The sequence below is a fragment of the Microcaecilia unicolor genome, chromosome 5, assembly GCF_901765095.1.
Source record: "Microcaecilia unicolor chromosome 5, aMicUni1.1, whole genome shotgun sequence".
NCBI lineage: Eukaryota > Metazoa > Chordata > Amphibia > Gymnophiona > Siphonopidae > Microcaecilia > Microcaecilia unicolor.
In genome coordinates, this window is record NC_044035.1 from 39,019,313 (window position 1) to 39,045,076 (window position 25,764).

The 25,764-nt window shown below is 44.2% G+C and overlaps 1 protein-coding gene across 1 annotated transcript in view; it reads right to left on the reverse strand.

The window, feature by feature from the left end:
• The window catches only part of NEURL1 (neuralized E3 ubiquitin protein ligase 1), a 453,595-nt gene extending 434,940 nt beyond the window's left edge, over nucleotides 1–18,655 (reverse strand). Inside the window, exon 1 of the mRNA XM_030202804.1 lies at nucleotides 18,547–18,655. Coding sequence (XP_030058664.1) covers nucleotides 18,547–18,628 — 82 coding nt within the window. The 5' untranslated portion in view covers nucleotides 18,629–18,655. The remainder of the gene's footprint in view (nucleotides 1–18,546) is intronic.
• Between the last annotated feature and the right edge of the window lie 7,109 nt (nucleotides 18,656–25,764).

The following is a 25,764-nucleotide window of genomic DNA, read 5'->3' on the forward strand; positions in this document are numbered from 1 at the left end:
AAGGAGGAAGCGAGTTAGGGGACAGGAAGGAAGAAAGAGTTGGACTTTGGAAAAGGAGAAAAGAAGAGGGTGCTGGTGTCAAACCTTGGGAAAGGGGAGAGGGAAAGTGTGCTCTTTCTGTGCTAATTCATGTGAATGTAAGAGGAGGTTCTACGTGAGAAATGTTCCATGGTGCTGGCTCATTTGAGTTAAAACAAATATCTTCACTATTTTGGTATGCTGCTTCATATTCAGTCTTAGCCTGTTTGTTTTTTCCTTTGGAATAATCATGAATATGTATGAGATGTCTGTATGCAAATGAATATGTTAATGCACCAAGTACCACCCTTTTGCCCCCCCAAAAATGAAACAGTCAAACTATGCTCATGGTTCCAGCCCCCTATTATCAGGGAGAATAGGCATTATATTTCCATATGTAGTACTGTGCATGGTGGGGGGTGTAGTGAAAGCAATAAGACAGCAGTGGTGAGAGAAGGCAGTTGCATGCCATACAAGCAGGGACACTCCCCATCAGTCCAGGGAAAAAGCCTGCCAGAAATAGTATGTTTTCAGAGCCTGTTTAAATTTCAGACAAGTCTCTAGCACCCTCATGATCAAAAGCAAACGCCGGCGCTAGAGGCTGTTAGCGCCATACTAGCACCGGCGTTTGCTACCGCCCCATGATTAGAGCCCTCGAGCGTGTGAAACAATGCGCTCAAGGGCTCTTTGCGCAAGTAGCATGCTAATTCATGCTAAACAGGGCTCAGTGCATTCATCGCCAATGATCAGCGGCCAGCGCGCCAAAATTTGGGTCGCTGGCCGCAGCAAACCATACGCCAGCTCCGAGCTGGCATTAGGGTTTGCAGATCATTGGGGAGGAATGGTGAGGCCTGTCCAGCATGCACTTGCATGCTGGCAGGCCCCCGTTCCCCCCTAAAGCAAGCCTGCCAACAGGTCCCCCCGACAATCCCACCCCCAGGTTCAGGGAGGGCTAGAGATCCGGTGGTTCTCCAGCCCCCCAAACCCCCAGAAAATGGTCCCTGGTGGTCTAGTGGCCGCCGGCCAAGCCCCCTCCCACCCTCCCACCCAGTGAGCGATGGGGGAGGGGGGTGGGGCTGGAGGTCCAGCGATGAATATCCAAATGTAGCAGATGCCATAGAAAAACAAGAGCATTGTGCACGGACAAGATAAACCTGCGACACTGTTTCCTCTAAGCTGAGCTGGAGTCCTCCACCTACAGTCCTGCCAGTGGGAGGCGCTGTTTCACTGTCACATTTTCAAAAGTGAAGGACAGGCAAGTTCTGCAGGCCTTCAGAGAAACTGCCTGTCCCTAGAAATCGAAAACACAATATTGAAACACCACCCCCTACTGGCAGCAATGCAGTTGGAGGACTCCCGCTCAGCTTAGCGGGAACAGTGCCTGCATAAGATGGAATGATGAAACGTTTTTTCAGATGAGCGTAAAGAATCTAAAATTCTCTATCTAGGGTAATGAGGGTAACCACATCGTTCCTTGTAAAAAGGGATAGATGAGTCATTGATCTCCGTACAGGAGAGGAAGGGTAAGTACATAAGTAATGCCACACTGGGAAAAGACCAAGGGTCCATCGAGCCCAGCATCCTGTCCACGACAGCGGCCAATCCAGGCCAAGGGCACCTGGCGAGCTTCCCAAACGTACAAACATTCTATACATGTTATTCCCGGAATTGTAGATTTTTCCCAAGTCCATTTAGTAGCAGTTTATGGACTTGTCATTTAGGAAACCATCTAACCCCTTTTTAAACTCTGCCAAGCTATGTTCCCTCTATGCTGCATGGGAGACTGCCAACACCTAAATGGCATGGGCATGTTCAGTTTTATTGAAACTGAGCATGTGAGATACTTTGCACATGCTCAGTTTCACTAAAACCGAGAATGCACACGACGTGAGGGGAAGCAGGGCAGGCAATGCACAGAGAACAGCACTGGAGAAAGGCTTCAGCTGGCGGGGGTTGGGGACCCCCACCAGCCAAGGTATATGGGGTTGCGGCAGGGAGGAGGACCAAACTGTGCCCCCCTCAAATGTTGAGGTTTGGCTATACCCCTAGTTCTGTCCCTGTACTCTGCTGTTTTGTAGTTTCTTTCCTTATTCTCTCATTTTCACTGAAGAGCAGTTTTATCAAGTGTTTAATAAACTTAAAAGTAATATGATGGTTACTGTCTGAGTTATCAGTTGCATATATTATTTTGTATTTCATGTGTATTAATGTATTAGTACTGTGCAACAAGCTGCAAAAGTGATGCGCTTTGATAAGTCTAAATAAATCAAAATAAAGTCATTCAAACTTTGTAGGCTGCATAAGTGCGTAATAAAGTTAGTAATTTTCATAACTCGAGTGTGGTCACCCTAGGAGCCCCTGAGATCTTAATATTGGTCATTCTTAATCTTGTTTGTTTTCTTGTCATTTTTTCTTTTTGCTGGTTCCTGCAAACTGTTGAGAGCCCTAATCCCCCAAGTACTATTTATGTACCTCACTTTCCAAAAATGTACTACTCAAATTCCGAGATTTCTTTTCTGTCTGTGCTAGATTTTATTTAAACTCAAACAACTTAAGAATATCAAGTTTTACTCTATGATAGTGGCTAGTCTGAGTCACTTGAAAATACCCAGCAGAGCCTAATAAGAAAGTACAAACTCACTCATCTCTAGGAGACCTTTTTCCCAGCAGTACACTGAAAGGCCTATTTACTATGCTAACAGTACAATACCTTAACAGAATGTAGCAATTTACTTGATAATTAACATAGCAGTGGTGATGGAATTGATGGGAAATAGGCATAGACTGCACATTGCCGTCATCAGCACCATGCCAAGGGCTGTGTGAGTGGTGCATCTGCAAGGGTGCAAATATAGAAGTGCCAAAAATTACTCCAAGCCCATCTTCTTTCATTGGAAATGCTGAAATAGGCAAGGAGGCACCAGTCACATGATGCACAGGGCACCAACTGTCGTTCAGCAGAGTCCTAGACATCGTTACTATGTGTTAACTGTTAAACATGGCATATATACTTGGCGCTGGAGGTAGCATTAACTGCATTACATGTTATCTGTTAGGCAGTTACTATACATTACTGTCTTTCTCTGCATTACTGTGTGGCAAAATGCTGGGAATGCCCCCAACAGTTAATACAGAGGTTTGGCTTTACTGCAGCATTACTGTGGGCATTTTCTATGTGGTTAACTGTAAAAGCACAGTCTAGCTCTGTAACACAGTCTAGCTCTGTAATCCCACCAAAAGTTAATATTTCACTTCTTTTAAAGCTATATTGCTCAAAATACTATGTTACTTCTTACTTCCTCTTTTGGTATTTTCTCAGTATGTTCCCTTTTTTGTCTGACAAGGTTATTATCTTACTCATCAGACTGATGAGTCATTTTAAACATTAATATGACCTCAGGAATTACATAAATTGCTATATCTGGGATCCTGTATGCAAAATAGGTCAGAACATTTTAGCGTCCTACTTGTTGCAAATATCTCCCAAATAAATTTCAGCCAGATGTATGGACAGACAATGGAAACTAGCCGAGGAACCTGCCTGGGTTCATCCTCGAACACTGAAGAAGCTTAAGGAGAGTGACTGCATCCCTCACAGCTTTACTCAACCCATCCTCTGAACCAAAAGTTCCAGGAGACTGGAAAGAAATGTCAAAAGGATGGCAACAGGAAGGGGGGGGGGGGGGGGGAAAGCCTACAGACCTATCAGCTTAATATTAGTAGAAGGTAATGTAATGGAAGCAGTACCAAAAAACAGAACAATGCAATTTGAAGTCAGTAATATAATAACAGACATGATTTTACCAATGAAAAATCCTGCCAAAAAATCTGACCGACCAAAGTAGTGGATCAAAGAGGTACAGTAATGCTTGACATGATTCCACATAGATGCCTGGTTAACACTGTAGCCAGACTGGGAAAAGAAATTATAAACTGGTAAGAAATTGGTTGTGCAACAGAACTCAGAGTTTGTCAGTGGAGATACCTCAGGTCAAGGAAAAGTGACCAGTGGGATGCCATAGGTATCGGTGCCAAGCCCAGTCCTCTCCAATGTCTTTATAATCTATATACACCTAGGTTTAATCTCTAAAATAACTGTAATTTAATAGATACCTATATCAGACCAAACAGTTATAATACAAATTCTCCTTTATTTTCAAATATTTTAATCCATAAAAAAAAAGAGTTTTGCTTACCACAGTACAGCTGAGGGTGGTAAGCTGCTCAGATGTGTTTTATGGCAGTTAGTTATTGATGTATTAGTGGGAATAGGTATATGGAAGTGTGTTTGTGTGAATGCGGTTGAATGATCTGGGGTATTTAAGTATTTGTTAAATGGATTAAAATATTTGAAAATAAAGGAGAATTTGTATTATAACTGTTTGGTCTGATATCAATCTATATAAATAAAATCCCCCTCAAACGTTCTGAAGCTCAAATCCCCCCTCAAACGTTCTGAACCTCACTCCCTGACAGTGAAGCACTGAACTCCTGTACTGTTTGTAGGCTAGGCTATCACCCTCACTCATAGACCCGCCCTCAGCCACACCCCATTTGCACATAAAAAGCAATCTCAACGTTCTAAGGCTCACTTTGTGGCTTCAGGGTTCGTAAGTTCGAAGTTCTGTAACCACTTTTAGTAACCACTATCTGTGCCCCGCCCTCACGTCACAACGTTATGATGTTCAGGGCAGGTCATAATGAACACAAGCTCTTTCCACTCCCCAACGCACCTGTCATTCCCATATAGTACCTACGCGTTGCACCCCCCTCCAAAATCCGCCCCCCCTTCTTACTGTCACAGATGCCCCTGCACGTCACCCCCCCTCCAAACACGACAAACCACTCTCTCAGCCATCCCTCCACCCACGCAACGGCACTCCCCTCCCTAACATAGGCCCCGCCCATCCCCTACATGCACGGTCGCCCCCCCTCCAAAATCGCTAGCCCCCATCTGCTACCCTCCCTTCCCTCTTACCGGGGTCCCGGCGCAAGAACTGAGGGGCAAGGTAGCTCGCAAATTCTGCTGCCTTCTGTTGTCTTCGCTATGAGCTCTGTGCCCTGACTCTCTGGTCCCGCCCAACAGGAAATGAGGGCGGGACCAGACAGTCAGGGCACAGAGCTCATAGTGAACACAACGGAAGGCAGCAGAATCTGCGAACTACCTTGCCCTTCAGTTCTGCCGCTGCGGCTGGGACCCCGGTAAGAGGAGGGGAGGGTAGTAGAGGGGGGTTGCTGATTTTGGAGGGGGGCCGCCGTTCACGTCCGCGGGCCATCGAAGGACTTTGCTAGCGCCCATTTCATTCCTGCCAGAAACGGGCCTTCATTACTAGTGTCTTTATAAGAGACACTGGGGGGGGGGGGGGGGGGGTAATTAGAAGAGAAAATAAATTGTCAAAGTAGACACATAAATAAAATGAAAGATTTTTAAAAACTGCAAATTTTATACATTTGGGATGTAGAAATTCAAGTGGCAGCTACCTTCTTGCAGGTGAATGAGAGTCACCAAACAGGGAAAGGGAACTGTGAGTCCATCTTTGGTGATGACTCCAAAGTAGCCAATGTAGCCAAATCAGTTGGGAAAGCTAATAAAGCCAAGTATCACTAATAGTAGTCTCTCTACCTCTCTTTCTACAGAGTTCTGGCGAGAACTCACCTCAAGTATTGTGTTCAGTTCTGGAGACCAGATCCGTAGAAGGGTAGTAAGTCAATTAAAGGAGGACCACCAAAATGATGCATGAATTGCACTGCAAGCCTTACACAGAGAAGCACCTGGTACATTCCCATTTCCTCAGATAAAAAGCTTGATGCAAAAAGCATGCCAGATATCGTGGTGAAGAACAACAGTACAAGAACATTAGTAATAGGCGTGCAAAGTGACAATCCTTTACTTCATTTGAAGAAAAGATCATCGAGCACCAATTAATGCACACTAAGAAAATGAAGAAGAAAGATACAGATATTATCCCAGTTGTATTGGTACAAGTGTTGAGCATTAGCAATTAGTCAGAGATTGTTTATCTCTAACATACAGTGACATAGGACGAGGCTCAAAACTAAACCATTTGAAGACACTGCCCTGAGAGAGACAAAGAGTCAAACGTACTCTAGAATTTACCTTAGAGTATGTTCAATTTCTTATCTCAATCCATTTTGAAAAGGATTTCTCTAGCTACCTTGACGTCTACTAGGTTATCTACCAATCCTCTCTCAGCTCAAAAAGGTAAAGATCCTAGCTTGCAGCATATACCTTAGTCCCTCCCCCCCCCACACACACACACTACCACCACAATGAATAGCATTAGGCCGAGACCAGTGTTTTCCAGAATGTTATATCAGAGACATGGAAGGAAGCAAGAATATGACATTCTAAAAAACACTGGTCTCATCCTACTTTTACCCTCACATTAATCAACTAGTCTCAAATTTGGCCTTCTGTGGGAAGGTCAAGTTGTTTCACTGCAGCTTCCAACACACCCCCGTGAACTTTGGTCATCCCCGCAACAGAAAGCAGTTGAGGATGCCCAAAATTGGCTTTCGATTATGCCGATTTGTGTGACCCTGGGAGAAGGACGCCCATCTCCAGATTTGTGTCGAAAGATGGGCGCCCTTCTCTTTCAAAAATAAGCCTGTAAGTCTCCTCAGTCCTTTGCTTTGGTTGTCCCTGCTGCATCTTTTCATCTATATTCATGTGGGGAACCTGCTCTATTCTCTATTTTTTTTTTTACTTTGTAAATATGCAAACCTGCAGAGGGTACATGCATACATTTACACTTTCACAGAGAAATGTAAATTTTTGTGCTTTGGGGAATAGTTCTGAGTGTCTATTAGGGATGTGTACAGGCAAAAAAAAAAAATCTGTTTTGGGGTTTTGTTTTGTTGGATTTCATACTTTATCCTGATTTTTAGTTCATTTCAGACTTTCCTTTAATATATATTTTTAAACTAGTAAAACATGCCCGTTTCAGGCGCAAATGAAACGGGCGCTAGCAAGGTTTTCCTCCCAACCCCCCCTCCCTCCCTCCCTGCTCACCCCTTCGGCATTGTGAAGGCACTGACCGCCATTGTTGCGGACCTCGTCAACGCACGCCAACGCCACCTTCAATGTGCAGAGTCGTTGGTTGTGAAGCCACTGACGCCATTGCTCCGCCCTCGACGTCATCACGTTCGACGCGAGGGTGGGGCCCCAACACAGTGATTTCGATGGCTTCACCACCTCGAACCGGAAGGAAGTGCCTGGAGGAACTGACAGTGACGTTAGTGTCCTCAGAACGTTGAGGGTGAGTTTTATTATATAGGATATGCATTAGTACTTTAATGCACCCAAACTGATCAAATGTGTATTAGTTACCATTTTTTTTTTTAAATTGTGCACACAAATTTTAAGGATGAAAGCACATGCCTATAAACCTACATTGTCATTATGATATAGGCTCCTTTTTCACATTCCACATAAACATCCTGTTATAAAAATCAAAGGTTATTACGACCTTAGAGACTGAGGGGCCCTTTTACTATACCTTAAGTGTTTGCTGATGGACATTAGTGCATGCTAAATGCTGTATATCCTATTGTATGCCTACAGGCCACCTGACAGAACACGCTAATGTCCAAGCTTTAATAAAAGAGCCGCAGAATGAGGGGGATGAGAACACCACAAGTAAAGTCCTGTGGCAAAAGAGCAGGCAAGTACAAATGGGCAAACTAGATAAGTGAAAAATAGAAAATGGCATGCATATGTTTAAAAAATAAATCAGAAAGGGGGAGTGGAAGATAAAAGATTTTGCTTCTTTCACATGTCAGTTACATTAATATGTATCGTTAACTGTACTGCTTCAAAATTAGCATTCTTCTCTTAGCTTTCAATTATGAAATGCAGGATGCAAAGATTATACAGTACCTTTTCAAAGCCAGGCATCTGTGTATTAAGAGATGCCAATTAAAGAGTATCACTTGTAATCTGTTTACACTCAGGTTTAATAACAGCACGTCAGTGAAAAATCAAACCCTACACATAAATGTAAAGTGGCAAATATATTCATTCATGCTTTTGAAAAACTTTAACCGCTGAACACTACTGATTTCTAGATATGCTACTGGAATGGAAAAAAAAACTTCTCAATGGAGGAACAATCAATGGAAAACTACAACGTAAGAATAGCCATGTGAAAAATCCAGTGTCTGGAGGTGCTGGGGGGGAGGGAGGGAAGAAGATGTCACACACCTTAAAAAAAAAGTTAGGGTTGGGAGACTGATATGCACCTCTGGTTCAGCTTTTCCTTTTGCTCACCTTGGGGATAATCATGTGGTATGAACCACAGATGGCAAGCTGCACACTGCAAGAATGGCCACATACCAGAACCACAGATCGCAAGCTGCACACTGCAAGAATGGTCACATACCAGAAGGTTCGTGTGTTTTCAGATCATTTTATTTTTCAAGCTGGTTTGGAAGTGAAAACGATCTATGAATTAACTAACTTCCGCAAACTACTGAAGACCCATCTTTTCGAGAAGGCATACCACAAAGACCAACAAACGTGAACTCCTACACATATATCCAGAATTGTCTTATAATATTTGCTTGCTACACTACTATCATGTTTCATCATTATCATGTTACCCAATATCCTTATGTAATACTAAATGTATATTCTCTTCTATATTTCCACCAGTCATGATGTATTGTAAGCCACATTAAGCCTGCAAAGAGGTGGGAAAATGTGGGATACAAATGCAATAAAATAAATAAAAGTGGTCTCTTATCTCTCCTCTTAAGTCCTTTTTCAACTTCTTCATTCTCCACTCCTACCTCTGATGTTATCCTTCCATTTCATATCCCCCTCCCCTCACTTGCCTTTTTATCTACATATAGCTAGGTTTCATTCCTCTATCCTCCTTCCACTATTCAGTCTCCCTCTTTTGCCCTGTACTTAAATATCAGTTTTTCATTTCCTACTCTAACTTCCCTAGTCCTCCCATTCCACTCCTGCCTCACTTCTTCCCCAATCTTTCACTCACTTTCTGGTCCCCCATTTCCAGCCTTTGTATTTATCCCCTCCTCAGCCTCATCTCCTTCACTGTAACTCATCTTCTCTCCATTTCTAGTCTTTCTTACCCCCATTCAGACTCCAATTCCATTTTTTACTTCCCCCATTTCTAGCTTTAAACAGCTCATCCTCAAACTTCCCTAATTCCTGATCAATTTCTTAGTCCCACATCTAACTCCAACTCCCCACTCTTCAATCCTACCTAATCCCTGAGTGTTCACTCAAACTCCCAATACCCAGCCTGAGAGTCTGTTTTTTCCTGCTCTCCTGCATTGCCATATGTCATACAGACCCAGCATCAGCCTCCAGTTCCCTTTTTCCAGCCCGTCTCCAGCATCAGCCCCCTTCTCAAGGGACCCAGCTCCAGCCCCAGTCCCTCAATCCTCAGTTCTCTTCTCTCAACCACAACCCCATCGTCAGTCTCTTTCTCCCAGACCCCAGCAGCCTCCAGCCCCCTTCTCTCCGCCCCACGACTGCAATTATGGACATAATGGCAAGAGCATGTTCCTTGCTCCCAATGCTGTGCTTTTCTACTGCAGGATGCATGGCCAGTCTTGCAAGAAACAGAAGTGTCTCTTCTCATGTTTGAAACTAGCCACATTGCCACCAGCAAAAGAGGAAGAACACAGCAGCAGCAATAATGGAATATGTTCCCACCTCTGATGTGCCAGCCAGTGAGGCAGAATTTCAGTGCATTGGCTCGCCCCTTAAGTCGGTAATAATAGAGCAGAGTTGTAGTAAGGTGCAAAAAAGAAACTGAAATTCAAGGATCTTCACACAATGGGATACAAAAGGGGTTTGGACAATTTTCTTGAGGAAAAATCCATAAAAAAAAGACTAATCCAGGTAGATTTCGAAAGCCATCGCTTATCCCTGAAAATATTTGGAATACCCTCCCACGAGAGGTGGTGGAGATGAAAACGGTAATGGAATTCAAAAATGCGTGGGATAAACATAAAGGAATCCTGTTCAGAAGGAATGGATCCTCAGAAGCTTAGCGGAGATTGCGTGGCAGAGCCGGTGGTGGGGGGCGGGGATGGTGGTTGGAAGGCGGGACAGACTTCTACGGTCTGTGCCGTGAAAATGGCAGATACTAATCAAGGTCAGGTATACACAAAAAGTAGCGCACATGAGTTATCTTGTTGGGCAGACTGGATGGACCGTGCAGGTCTTTCTCTGCCGTCATCTACTATGTTACTATGAAACTGATTTGCTTTTTAGCGTCACTGGGTACTTTTAAAGCAGACTGGCAACTTGGTCTGACTCACCATAGTTTCTCTTATGTTTTTTTAATTGAACAGCTGTCAAACACTAGGATACCAAAGTTTGTTTTAGGATTCATTTCACCTACCCTGACATATGGTGGCCCTTTAAACTATCTTCTCATTGGGATACAAATGTAACAAATAATAATAATAATAATTTAGTGTTCTACTAGCCATTATGCTGACAATAGTTTGTTCTCTCTGAAGAATCTTATCAGTTCAAAGTTTATTGTTACTGTTATCTATCACCTGCTGTGACAATTTATTTTAAAATTCAGGCAGGAACAATGAACCAGGAAGGATCATAGTCCTACATAAGAGAAAAAAATAATAACTGTCTTATGATTGGTATCATTTCCCCTAACACACAAAAGTCATTTTTGATAGGGCAATTCCAATTCTGCTTTATTTCACACAGCAATCTACTTACTAGTGTGGGGTTGGCTTAAAATACAGAAGTGCAGAGTGTGACTCATAATCAGTAATGAGTTCCTATACTTCTGTTTCACTTGATATATAGGAAGCACACAAATCCCCAGATTCGGTATAGGTTGCCCAGATTTGGGCACAGATCTCAAATCCATGTGTAAACTAATTAGTCGATTAAGTGCTAACAAATGATTGGAGTTAACAAGCACTTAATCAGCAGTAATTAGGAGTTACATGCAGATCTGCCCTCTGCCTTATTCTAAAGCATGCATGCCTAAACTTCATAGCATGCAACTCAAAAAAGGGGACATGGTCATGGGAGGAGCATGGGTGGGACAGGGGCGTTCCTAGAACTTAGGCACAATGTTATATAATATCTGCATTTCCACACCTAACTGCCATCATTTCGGCGCGAGCATTTACACCAGCTTTTGCTCAAAGTTAGGCACGAAAAGCACAGCAAACTAGTCCTATATAATAATTCTCACCTCCAACGTTCTGACTTGCTGCCTGGGACCATGGCTCATTCCGAGTTGGTCTGCTAGGCTCCATAGATCAGGCTGACATCACCGTAGCCATTATGATGTCAACTTCAGAACCCGGGGGGGGGGGGGGGGGGAAACATGCCTAACAGCTGATCCATGTCCAGAGGAGGGTTGCTGGACATGGGTGGCTGGAGGGCGGGCAGGGGAGAGAGGAAGGTCGCTGGACATGGGTGGCTGCAGGGGAGCCGAGGAAAAACTTGCTAGCGCCCATTTCATTTGTGTCAGAAACGGGCCTTTTTTACTAGTATTCTATAAAGGGCGCTCTCTGTAGAGCGCCCCTTGCAAAATACTATTTTAGCATGGATCATAGCAGCACCTAATGTTGGACACCTTTTATTGAATCTGGCCCAAAATGAGCAATGGCTGAATAGTTATAATTCAACCGTTACCATGTCAGCTGTGATGGATTGTTTTGTGGCACAGATAACATGATTATTAAAGCACAAAAAAAAGTTATATCAAAATATAAAATGCAAGTGGCCCTTTGAACAATGTTAATATTATACCTGATGGGAAAACTATAGTAATCTTTGTCCCTAGAAGAGCTCACCCCTAGTAACCACACAGCGAGCCCCTCCTCTTTATGGTTTTCTTGGCATGCTACGGGGGTGGTTTGCCATTGCTTCCTCCTGTGTAGTGTTAAGTATGACTATGTTCTTACTGCCCAACATGGGGGGAGAGGGTGGAATAACCTAAACTGGCATTGCATCAAGAATCTGTCCAGCATTGGAGCGTTGGGCCCATGATAATGGATGATCAAGTGACTTACCCAACACAACAAGAAGCTGCCATGGGATTTGAACGTGGGCGTGAAGAAACAGTGTGTTTTCAGCATATAAAATGTATTGGATATTTTCTTGCATTATGTTCTGGTGTATTTATCCTGTTTGGCCAGCCAATTGGGCGGCTTTCCGTGACCCGCTGTGGGAAATTTTTGACAGTTGCGGGTTGCGGTGGGCGTGGTTAGTGACCTCAGGGCGTGGTTAGTGACATCGGGGGTGGAGCGATGATGGCGGGGGCGGGGTTTTGTGTGGGAAATTTTTTTTCAATCTGGCAAGGCTGCTGACTTTGTCTTTCTTTATTTGGGCACACAGATAAGTGTCTGTAGTGATGTTAACCAGTTTTTATTTGAAATTTAACTGTTCTGGGCTCTGAAAATTTCCCAGCAAATGCTGACTGTTGCTTCAGTCCTAGCCAGAAAGGAAAGACAGACATCTCTTTGCCGAGGCCAGGAGCATAGCCAGACCTATCATTTCAGGTGGGCCCTGAGTTAACCTGGGTGGGCCTTTCCCACCCCCATCCCTGTATATACATACAGTTTTTTTTAACTTTCCCTCTGCCCCAGCTATCATCATCTTTCTCCCCCTCCGCTCAGCATCTGCTCCTCTCTCCCCTGCCTCTTACCCGGCATCTGCTCCTCTCTCCCTCCCAGGTCTACCTCCAAGCCGTCGCCAGCAGCAATTGCTGTAAGCAACCTACGCCAGCCCTGCATTCCCGCCGGTGAAGAAACAGGAAGTGATGTCATCGAGAGTGGGAACCGGTAGAGGGAATCCTGCAAGACTGCCACAGGTTGCTTACAGGAATCGCTGCAGGTGACAACTCAATAGCAGACAGGGAGCAGGGGGTTCAGAGAGAGATGGGCAGCTGCCATGAGAGAGAGAAAGGAGTGAGGCACCGCCAATGAGGTGCTTTGGGGGCCACTACACTGGGTGGGCCTGAGGCAAGAATGGGTGGGCCTGTGCCCACCCAGGCCCACCATTAGCTACGCCACTGGCTGAGGCTCCATGAACAGTTAGTTATATGTCCTGACCTTCGTATTGTTTAGGACAGTATATAGATGTTTAGTTAGTGTTATAATTGATCCATATTTCAGTTACCTGTTATGATTTGCTAACTGCACATTTTTTGTTCAGTGTTTATGAGAACAAACAAAATTGTTTGTTCACTCTGCCTGTCTGGATTTGTGTGTTGGGTCTGTGAGTGCTTTCTGGAAACTGTGGGACCATTGGGAGTGTGGCCTCCAGTAACCTAGAAGTCATGGGGAATAATCTGGGAGCAGGAGACTTGCCCAGAGGTGGTTGTGACCCAGTTGGTGGGAGGAGGGTGCTAGTGTAGAGTACAAGCAGCAGGTGAAGGCAGACCTGAGATGTGCTGGGGATAGATCCTCTGAGTGGCTGTGGGGTAACCCCAGGTGGGTGGCTAGGCATTTAATGGCAGTGGGCCATCTAGGTCCAAGCCCACTTCTCTAAACATCTGGCCAATGGTTCTCAACCCAATCAGTGGGATTTTCAGGATATCCACAATGAATACGCATGAAATAGATTGGTATGCACTTCTCATTTATATACATGATGGACATCCTGAAAACCTAACTGGCTACATATGCCTCAAGGAATGGGTACAGAAGCACTGCATTAGGCTACTCCTCCACTCCTAGTTAACATTATAGTGCCCTATTTCAACACAGCTTCTGTAGTCCCATAGAGGAGCCTTCTGCAGCAGAACAAAATGGTGCTAAGCCACCTAGATTACTGCAATGCAATCTATGCCGGATGCAAAGAACAAATCATTAAGAAACTCCAAACTGCCCAAAACACCGCAGCCAGACTCATATTTGGAAAAACGAAATACGAATGCGCCAAACCCCTTAGAGAAGAACTTCACTGGCTCCCACTTTAAGAACGTATTGCGTTCAAAATTTGCACCCTGGTTCATAAAATTATTCACGGCGAGGCCCCAGTCTACATGACAGACCTCACAGACTTACCAACTAGGAACACAAAAAGGTCAGCACGCACATTCCTGAATCTCCACTACCCTAGCTGCAAAGGACTAAAATATAAATCAACATATGCATCCAGCTTCTCCTACATAAGAACGCAACTATGGAATGCACTACCAAGCGTCATAAAAACTATGCATGACCCAACTTCCAAAAATTACTAAAAACCAACCTGTTCAAAAAGGCATACTACAATGATCTATCCTAAATACCAGATAACGAAACTTATACCAGAAGTGGACAAAACCATACCCTCTATATTTGATTGCTTAATATACATTGTCTCTAAGGAACTTTAACGTAATACCACTATTTCTCATTCCAGAAATTAACTCTCTATGCCTGACTGCTTAAATCACACTGTCACTTATGAACTTTTCAACCTAATGATGACACCATTAGCCAATCACTATCCAACCAAGGACTTAACCCGTACATATATGCAGACGATGTCACGATATACATCCCGTTCAAACAAGACATAACCGAAATCACAAATAAAATCACACACAGCCTCCAAACAAACTATTGGGCGGACGCATTCCAACTAAAGCTGAACGCAGAAAAAAACACAATGTCTCATCCTGTCCTCACAATACAACACAAACAAACCCAACACCATAAACACCCCAGACTACAGTCTCCCAGTCTCAGACAGCCTGAAAATTTTGGGAGTCACAATTGACCGAAATCTCACACTCGAAGACCATGCGAAAAACACAGCAAAGAAAATGTTTTACTCAATGTGGAAACTTAAAAGAATCAAACCTTTCTTCCCAAGGGAAGTATTCCACAGCCTAGTACAATCAATGGTGTTGTCATCTAGACTACTGTAATGCCATCTATGCTGGATGCAAACAGCAAATCATTAGGAAGCTTCAAACCGCTCAAAACACAGCAGCCAGACTCATATTTGGGAAAACGAAATACGAAAGCGCCAAACCCCTAAGAGAAAAACTGCACTGGCTCCCATTAAAAGAACGAATTATGTTCAAGGTTTGCACCATGGTCCACAAAATCATTTATGGAGAAGCCCCGAACTATATATCAGACCTCATAGACTTGCCTAGGAGGAACGCAAAGAGATCATCACGAACATACCTCAATCTCCACTATCCTAACTGTAAAGGACTAAAATATAAATCCACATACGCGACCAGCTTCTCATACATCTGCACGCAGCTATGGAACGCACTACCGAAGGCCATAAAAACAACGCAAGACCTAACCATCTTCCAAAGGCTAATGAAAACAGATCTCTTCAAGAAGGCATACCATAAACATCCATCTTAAATACTAAATAATAACACTACACACTAGTTATAAAAAACCAAAATCTTATCACATGACAGACATCACCACCCTCAACCTTATGTAAAACAAGATCTCTCTACAGTTGATGACCTAATGTAGATTATAATGCAATTTATCACTCTGAAACCTTCATGCAATACCATAATTACTCTTCTCTACCATGTATGTACGCACGTGTATATATATATATATATATATATATATATACACACACCATGTGCGTACATACATGGTAGAGAAGAGTAATTATGGTATTGCATGAAGGTTTCAGAGTGATAAATTGCATTATAATCTACATTAGGTCATCAACTGTAGAGAGATACCATGATCTATTCCATATATGTTATGTTCCATGTATGTTATCATGCATGTATGCACCGTAAGCAACAACATTTGCAATTCTATTACCCAGAAATGGCATCCGCCATTACGGCAAATGTAAGCCACATTGAGCCTGGAAATTGGTGGGAAAATGTGGGATACAAATGCAACAAATAAAATAAAAACTTTAATGCAATGCCATTCTGTATTTCTCATTCCGGTAATGGCGATCGCCATTACGGCATAATGTAAGCCACATTGAGCCTGCAAATAGGTGGGAAAATGTGAGATACAAATGCAACAAACAAAAAAAATAAATATAAAGGAAGGAAAGAACACAAAGTTAAAATATAAGCTGAGGTTTCAAATAAAATTAAATTAATTGTCTTGGGCTATCCCTGAAGTCTGTTTCACCACATCCATGTGGTAGACCCGGATGATCCCCTGACCAACAGCAAAAGGTCATCTGCAAAGCAGTAGGTGGTGGCCTGTAAAGTAACTGTGTGGCACCACTGGCACTAATGGGAACAGTGAAGGTTGCTTTTCTCTTTGCAAAACTTTAAATTATTCAAACTTGTCAAGCAACTATTTTAAGTGTAGTGAAAAAAATCAATTTTGCAGAAGGTTAATGCCACACTGTTTTGGTATACATGCCTTTCTCCCTCCCTCCAACCCTCTACCCAGTTTTCTCAGCAGTACCTCCAAGCACTTTAAAGTCTGTCAGATATGATCAATCCTGTTTATTCTGCATATAAATACGGTGCCAGAGGCAGTCTTGTACTCTCACTTCAAATTAACATAATTTTTTTTCACATAGTTCCTGACAATTACCTCTTTTCACACAGTAACTTGCATGTTCTGTTAACTCTTTATATATCTCAAACAAATTTATTCCTTTTTTTTTTCTGTTGCTGGACTTGCTGCATTCTTACTGTAGCCTGAGCTCAACTAAGTGTAAATAAATGCCCTGCTAAGAATACAGAATAGGGAAGTTTAAAAATAGCAGGCTTTAAAGGAATACAAGCTAATGGCAGTAGAGACAGCATCGCCTCTGGCTACAGTAACAAAATCATAGCTACTTAATGCTGTTCTCCAAAAAGTTACCAGCTGACAACATCATTATTATAGTATACCCTTCCTGGCAGCATACACTGTGACTTGCATGCCAACTGTGGCATCATGTGTGCCTTTAACACGCCCTCATATCTGCTGAGAGGAAGCAACAGCCCAGTTAACCTTAACTCTGGTTCCATGGTAGTCTACATTTTAAAGCAGTGGTACTAGACATTCTTTAAAACCATCTGTTTCTTGACACTATTTCTTAGTTTTTTTAATTCTTTGGTTTCTGTAGTTATATATTTTCTCTTATAAAAGTTTACAATTTTTATTTATCATGGTCATGATATTTTAAAGATCCTTCTGTTTTCTAAATTATCTATCTTCCTAGATATCTATCTCCCAGTATCTCTCCACACTCGTCCTTCCCTACACCCCTTCCCATGCACTCCGCTCCATGGATAAATCCTTCTTATCTGTTCCCTTCTCCACTACTGCCAACTCCAGACTTTGCGCCTTCTGTCTCGCTGCACCCTACGCCTGGAATAAACTTCCTGAGCCCCTACGTCTTGCCCCATCGTTGGCCACCTTTAAATCTAGACTGAAAGCCCACCTCTAACATTGCTTTTGACTCATAGCCACTTGTAACCACTCGCCTCCACCTACCCTCCTCTCTTCCTTCCCGTTCACATTGATTTGATTACTTTATTTAGTTTTTTGTCTATTAGATTGTAAGCTCTTTGAGCAGGGACTGTCTTTCTTCTATGTTTGTGCAGCGCTGCGTACGCCTTGTAGCGCTATAGAAATGCTAAATAGTAGTAGTAGTAACTTCTTTCCCATCCTCAATCTCTTTGCATCACCAATTGTATCTGATACCCTGGAATGGCAATGCCATAAGAGATCTATATGTAAGCCACATTGAGCCTGCAAATAGGTGGGAAAATGTGGAATACAAATGCAATAAATAAATAAATAAATCCTCTCTTTAGCTACTGTTTTTTCTGTGTTTCTATTTTATTTATTGGTGCAGGGCAAACATGAGTGGAGAAAGTAACAATATCCCCAATATCCCAGAATGGCTGGTATAACTAGGTAGGAGTTTTCGGAAACTTGTAAGCGTTGTCTTCCTATATGAAATAAGAAGCAGAATTAGATAAAGGGAACTGAATTTATTTTTACCACTGTCTGACGCATTTACACATAACTTTTGGTACAGCTGGTGCTGCCTGAACATTGCAATTGCCTTGAATTACCGTTGTCTAAATGTTCTGATATCATTAAGGTAACTTTCTTTAGCCACAGCACAACCCCTTAGAATAGAGTCAGAGAACCTGGAGAAAAATCTGAAATTCATGTCCATCAACAGATAGGCTGGTGCAATCTAGACCTGGAGTTTTGTGCACCACTGGGAAGGGAACGTTTCCTGCACACCTCCCTTGTAAAAGTTGTTTTATTTCTCAAAGAGGAAAGCACTACAAAATCATCGAGATGACTGCATCTCTGTCTGGTTTTCTGGCACGCTGAAAGACACTTGTCCTTACATTTACTGTCAGAACTATTCATTTATAAGTCTGGAACGGGAAGCAACCATCTAAGGAAAATCATAATCCACACAAAACAACTGTATTAACACACCACTCTCACCTGCATCCGTGTTTTATAAAAAAAACAAACAAACCTGAACCCCGCCGAGAAGCCACGCGGACACACATTGGCCCCTTGTACTAAACAATAAACAAAGCTGCAGCGGCGCGTCTCGTGCTTTACCTTTCAGCAGGTGCTGCGCGCGGCCACCTCTGCTCTGCTGCGTCCACGAGACGGCGGGGGGGCTTGACACGCTGTTCCCCATGGCTTGGGGGCGTAAGGGCGGCGGACAGGCTGCTCCGTTATAGTCACCCCTCTGCCTCTGAAGCGCTGCCCCGTCTCCTCCTCTTCACCCCCCCCCCTCAAGCACTCTCCCCCTTATCTTCACCCCCTCTGTCACTGCCTCCAGCCCGGCTCCACTCCCTCTAACCCCCCCTCTCAGGTACAGCTCCTCCCCTTCTACTCACCCCTGCTCTGAGGCACTGCCCCCCCCCCCCCCCCCCCCCCCCCGCGCGCTGCTCAACCTCTCACTTCTAATCTCTTAGGCACTCACCCCCCCCCCCCCCCCCCTCTACTTTCTGACTCAACCTTTTCCTTTCTGAAGCACCGACTCCTTCACCTCAGCCCTCTACCTCTTAGGCTCCGCCCCTCGCCCGGCTCACCCTCTCATCTCTTCTGTCTCTGGTCCCCCCTCGTATTTAATCTCTTATTCCTGGGACTGTGCTGTCTCTTTTTCCCCGGGTCCATGTACTGCACTTCGCTCGCTGCTTTCTGTAACTCTACCATCCCTCAGCAACAGATCCTGTTACTCTTCCCCTCCCTGACTGCTCCTGTTGTAGCATCTTTCGCAGATCTTCCCTCCCATTGCCCTGGGAGATAGACTCTTTGCCCCATCTTCTTCCTCCATCTCCTCTGTGTGTATTCGTTTCGCATTCTGCGCGCCCATCCAGCGGCCACTCCCCAGGACCGCTCTCTCCCCCCCCCCCCCCCCCCCCTCTTATCTACCAATTTCGGTTGTTATGGAGACAGCTGCCAGTTAATAAGTCAGTTAGAGAACGGGTCACGTGATTAAGAGCAGCCGTTCTCAACCTCCCCATGCACCTGTTACATTTTTTTGTTTCCTGCATTATGTGTCTGGCCCTCCTCTCTCCGCCCCGATTGAAGTTCGGGCAGATGGCAACTTCAAAACTGTCATTTACAACAGGTAGGGTAGGCACTTTGTTGATAGCAGTGTTTACATTTTTCTAACCTGAGCAAAGAAAAAGGAAGTGGGGGGGGGGGGGGATGCTTTTTTTTTCCCACGGGAACCACTTTGCATCGGTGCTGCCTAACTAGTTGAATCTGACATTTGCAAAAAAAAGTTGTGTGCAACACTGAAACAGAAGGATGCAAACATTTTATAAACTTACAGGTTTTCAAAGAACTAGAAAGATCCCTAAAATAATTGCTTCCCTCTTGTGCACTGTTGTTCCATTGTTGGCTTGTATGTCTCATTCATCATATGATGAGCATATGCATCATTTTATCATATGATGAGCATATGCATCATTTTATCATATGGTGATCCTGATAATGGTGGCAGTAGTCATGAATAACTGTCATCACTAACTTTAGGTTTTCAGTGCATTATGAAATCTAGGAAAAAATCTATTAAAAGTTGACTTGTATCCTAATTACTATTCATATTTTGTTTAATGTAATTTTCAAAAAGTAGTGTAAAATAGCATTAAAAAAAGTTGACTGGGGTTGAGAAGTTGAGACAGAGCTTGGAATATATGTTGGCTAGACTGACATGCAAAGTGCAACCCAGAAGCATTCTAGTTGGGAGCTCGGGAGGGCTCAATGGCCGAGAAGGAGTAAGGTTTGCTGCTCCCATGGAGGGAACATCCTAGCACAGGGCCAACGGAATGCGGTAAGCAGGTTATGCATGACAGGAGGGCGCCAACATTCGGGGGGCACCAGAGACTGCCATGCTTACCCTGGCTTACCCCTCCCACAGTAATGCCGCCATCCCCCTCCAGCGTACTACAGTCCTACCTTGCCGCCTGCCCTGGTGGTGTAGTGGTCTCTGCGGCTGCGGGGGCAGGAAAGAATCCCACTCTTTGCTGCCCACTGCCGCTACTTCTTCTCCGGCACTCTCCGCTTTTCTGCCCTGTGCCGCAGATGGCTACGCCATATTTTTTAAATGACTGCTGAGGCTTCCGGAGGCAGTCTGGGCAGCCATTTTGGGAAAACACAGTGGTGGCACCCGCAGCACAGAAGAGAAAAACGGAGAGCTCCGGAGATGGAGTAGCGGCAACGGGCAGGAAAGAGTGGGATTATTTCCTGCCCTCATAGCCACAGAGGCCACCACACCACCAGGGCAGGCAGCAAGATAAGACCCTAGTATGCTGGAGGGGGATTGCGGCATCACTGTGGTGGTGGGGGGGCAGGCTTTGGTACAGTATAAGTCGGGGGCAAGTTTTGGCACAGTATGTCATCACAAGGACAAAATATAAGGAAACCAATGGACTGCATTAGGGTCTTATAACCCATTTAGTTATGTTAAAACAAATGAGAGATCTGCATGAAAGAAATTTTTTTATTATTATTATTATTTTGAATTATGAAAATCACTTGTCCCTGAAACATGCTCAAAACAGAATAATTAATTTGTACAAAAGAGATGAAGTGTTATACATGTTATTCCACAATTCCAGGAATAAAATGTATAGAATGTTTGTACGTTTGGGAAGCTCGCCGGGTGCCCTTGGCCTGGATTGACCGCTGTCGTGGACAGGATGCTGGGTTTGATGGACCCTTGGTCTGTTCCCAGTGTGGCATTACTTATGTACTTATGTGATCCAGGTGCCCCAATGAAAGGAGAGTTTAATTTTACTTCCAGTCTAACACCAGGCTTCCCAAGGCAGATTACAACAACAGTTAAGATAAACCCATCAGTAAACAGGATAACCTCACTGAAATTTGGCCATATATTAATGTATTGATTGGGGATAGTGCTGGGCAGACTTATACGGTCTGTGCCAGAGCCAGTGGTGGGAGGCAGGGCTGGTGGGTGGGAGGCAGGGATAGTGCTGAGCAGACTTATATGGTCTGTGCCCTGAAGAGGACAGGTACAAATCAAGGTATGGTGTACACAAAAAGTAGCACATATGAGTTTATCTTGTTGAGCAGACTGGATGGTCTGTGCAAGTCTTTTTCTGCCGTCATCTACTATGTTACTATCCTGCTTATAATCGAAAGAGAAAAATGCCTATATTGTGACCCAAATCGGGAGATGGGCGTCTTTCTCCCGTGGGCGCCCAAATCGGTATAATCGAAAGCCGATTTTGGGCGTTTCCAACTGCAATCCGTCGCGGAAACGGGTAAAGTTGACGGGGGCGTGTCGGGGGCATGTCAGAGGCATGGTGAAGGCGGAACTGGGGCGTGGTTATTGGCCGAGGAGAGATGGGCGTCTTTAGCTGATAATCGAAAAAAAAAAGGCATTTTTACCGCGATTTTGGGTCACTTTTTTTGGACCCTTTTTTTCACAAACCAGTCCCAAAAAAGTGCCCCAACTGACCAGGTGACCACTGGAAGGAATCAGGGATGACCTCCCCAGACTCCCCCAGTGGTCACTAACCCCCTCCCACCAAAAAAAAACCCCACTTTAAAAACTTTTTTTCCAGCCTCTATGCCAGCCTCAAATGCCGTACCCACCTCCATGACAGCAGAATGTGTTCTATCCTGTGACAGCCTTTCCCTGGTTCTGATGTGGCTCTCGGGTGAGTGTGACACCTTTTCTGTTATGCGCACTGCAGAGTCACATCAGCAATGCATTGTGGTGGGTGTAGGGTGTTGGGCTCCGTGATTCCACTAGCTTGTGGCAAATGCTCACGATGTTGGTAGTTGGTAGGCTCTACTCCCATGGTGCTTTTCCCCCTGCTTACTGGGTCAGAGCGTGCCCTGTTTTGTTTCCGGTAGTCCATGAGGTAGTGGCCATTTTTGTAAGCCAGTTTTAGATCCCTTTCACGTGTTAGCCACGTTACAGAACTTAGTTCTTAACTTGAATGTGGCTGAAAGTGGGCATTGTACAGCATTCTGCCAGCTCTGACCTAATGCTAATCTCAGTACCAGGGAGACTCGTTGCCAGTGGGGCACAACCTCTGATCTGCAGTTAACTGTGAGTAAGCGTGCTTATTCCAGTAAAGGATGTTTTCGGAGAGATTAGTCTTCAGGAGTCAACTGGTGTGCCAATGTTATATAGCAGCAACAAGTCCTAGAGGTCTGCATGTATGCAGGTCCCTGGAGCACTTTTAGTGGGTACCGCAGTGCACTTCAGCCAGGTGGACCCAGGCCCATCCCCCCACCCGTAACACTTGTGGTGGTAAATGGGAGGCCTCCAAAACCCACTGTACCCACATGTAGGTGCCTCCTTCACCCCTAAGAGCTATGGTAGTGTTGTACATTTGTGGGTAGTGGGTTTTGGGGGAGGGGGGTTGGGTGCTCAGCACCCATGGTAAGGGAGCTATGCATGTGGGAGCGTTGTCTGAAGTCCACCGCACTGACCTCTAGGGTGCCCAGTTGGTGTCCTGGCATGTCAGGGGGGCGAGTGTACTACGAATCGTGGCCCCTCCCATGACCAGATGGCTCTGATTAGGACGTTTTTGAGCTGGGCGTTTTTAGTTTCCATTATCGCTAAAAAAAAAAAACAAACGCCCAGCTGAAAAACGTCCATTTTTTCGAAAATACGGTCTGTCCCGCCTCTTCACGTACCCGTTTTCAGACATAGATGCCCATGGAGATAGGCATGGGTACGCAGATATGGAATGCATTGCCTACAGACTTAAAAACAATCAATGAAACAAAAAAATTTCGAAAATCTTTGAAAACATTTTTCTTCAACAAGGCTTACAATGAGAACCTATAGCCATTACCCCTGGAAGCCCTTACTGCCACCTGTTTAGGAGGCAGTAAGGGCTCCTGCTCTACTCCTGTACTAATCGGGTAGCACGTGGTAATGTGGCTCATTGGTTTAGGTGCGAGAAGTCCTGGGTTCAACTCCCAGATGAGCCCTTGCTTTTCAGGGCAGCTTTGAGGTGACAAAGGGCCATACCTGGGTACTAGTCAAGCTTTTTTTTTTAATTTAGGAAGAATAGAGATGGTCGAAAAGGTGGAAGAGTAACTCTGTATGTCAAAAACAATATTAAAACGACTGAAAGGCAAGGAAGAAGCAATATGGATTGCCTTGAAAAGAGAAGACGGAAACCTCTATCCACTTCGTTGCTATTGAACTGTCCATTTTCAAGATGGAATACCCGTTGTGAAAGCTGAACTGGCGTCCCTGAGGAAGGGTTTGAAACAGGAATTTCTGTCAGACGTGGGGAATGGACAGTGCAATAGCAACAAAGTTGGATTTTACAAATGCTAAGTTTGTTCCTGTTTATTCCTTTTCTTCTGGTGCAAAGTGTATCGCTTGCTATATTTATACAGTTTGAAGAGTGTTTGCACTAGGACCACTGGGAAGAAAAGTTTGCTCCCATGGGATTAAAGGGTCTGGACTGTATACAGATGCCTAAGGATAAAACTATTTGTATTTAGTAGGTTTATTTACACCTTATAGTTTTTGTGTGGGACACTGTAAATGTAGTTATACTCACTGGGGGAGGTGGTTATTAAGGGCTTCAAGTTCAGAGAGGTACGGACGGGGAGAGGGATCTTGGGGTGATAGTATCTGAGGACCTGAAGGCGACGAAACAGTGTGACAAGGCGGTGGCCGTAGCTAGAAGATTGCTAGGCTGTATAGAGAGAGGTGTGACCAGCAGAAGAAAAGAGGTTTTAATACCCCTGTATAAGATGTTGGTGAGGCCCCACTTGGAGTATTGTGTTCAATTTTGGAGGCCATATCTTGCAAAGGATGTTTAAAAAATGGAAACGGTGCAAAGAAAAGCTACGAGAATGGTATGGGATTTGCGTTGCAAGACGTATGAGGAGAGACTTGTTGACCTGAACATGTATACCCTGGAGGAAAGGAGAAACAGGGGTGATATGATACAGACGTTCAAATCCGCAAACGAACCTTTTCCGGAGATGGGAAGGCAGTAGAACTAGAGGACATGAAATGAGATTGAAGGGGGGCAGACTCAAGAAAAATGTCAGGAAGTATATTTTCACGGAGAGAGTGGTGGATGCTTGGAATGCCCTCCCGCAGGAGGTGGTGGAGAGGAAAACAGTAATGGAATTCAAACATGCGTGGGATAAACATAAAGGAATCCTGCTCAGAAGGAAGGGATCCCCAGAAGCTTAGCCGGTGGTGGGAGGCAGGGCTGGTGGTTGGGAGGTGGGGATAGTGCTGGGCAGACTTATACGGTCTGTGCCAGAGCTGGTGGTGGGAGGCGGGGCAGGTGGTTGGGGGCGGGGATAGTGCTGGGCAGACTTATATGGTCTGTGCCCTGAAAAAGACAGGTACAAATCAAGGTAAGGTATACACAAAAAATGGCACATGTGAGTTTATCTTGTTGGGCAGACTGGATGGACCGTGCAGGTCTTTTTCTGCCATCATCTACTATGTTACTATGTTTTTACATCATGATGTATAGAGCTTTAAAGTGAGCCGCTTTTTGCAGTTTGACTCACTGAAATTTATGCTCGAACTCTCCCTTGTGCCCTTTAATTAAGATACATTAGAGTGATCACATCTCTAGGCATCCGATATACTTTTTTTTTAAACATTTTAGGATTGACTATTTTTTGGAACTGAAGTTTGAATTGTCTCTCCTTTGGGATTTTTTTTTCAAGTGTCATAGGAATATGTGGGCATCTCTAGCATTTAGCGTGCGCAAAAAACACTAGCGCACCTTAGTAAACAGGGCCCTGAATCTACTATGCTGCTTTGAAATGATAAATTGATGGTTGTAAAATATGCAGAAACACGTGCAGCAGCTTTTTCACTTGCTGGGCCTACAATTTGGAATAGATTGCCAGGCTACTTGAGGTTATGTTGGAGTTTGGAGCACTTTAGGAAAGGTCTGACAACACACTCTTTTGTTAAAGCATGGGGCTGAGTATGAACAGTTTGTTTGGCATGGTTAGGGACAGTTTGTTTGTCTGCTAATTTTTATGTATGTTTTTGTGTACTCCACTTAGTTGTAGGTGGATTAGAAATGTTTAATCAGGAAAGACAGGCCTGATGGTGGCAAGCAAGATTTTGAAATTGTTTCTAGTAACACAAGAAATCACAGTGTTGTGAAATGTTCATTTAATATTGGCGAGTGTGGGGTTCAGTTTCTTCAACTTAGATCTACTTAACACACATACAGTTTCTGCCGGATGGACCCAGGTGCGACTCCTGTCGAGTCTCGGGTGTTGATGGGTGGAGTTTTCGATCTTTGGAACATCATCAGCAAAGGACTCAAATACAAA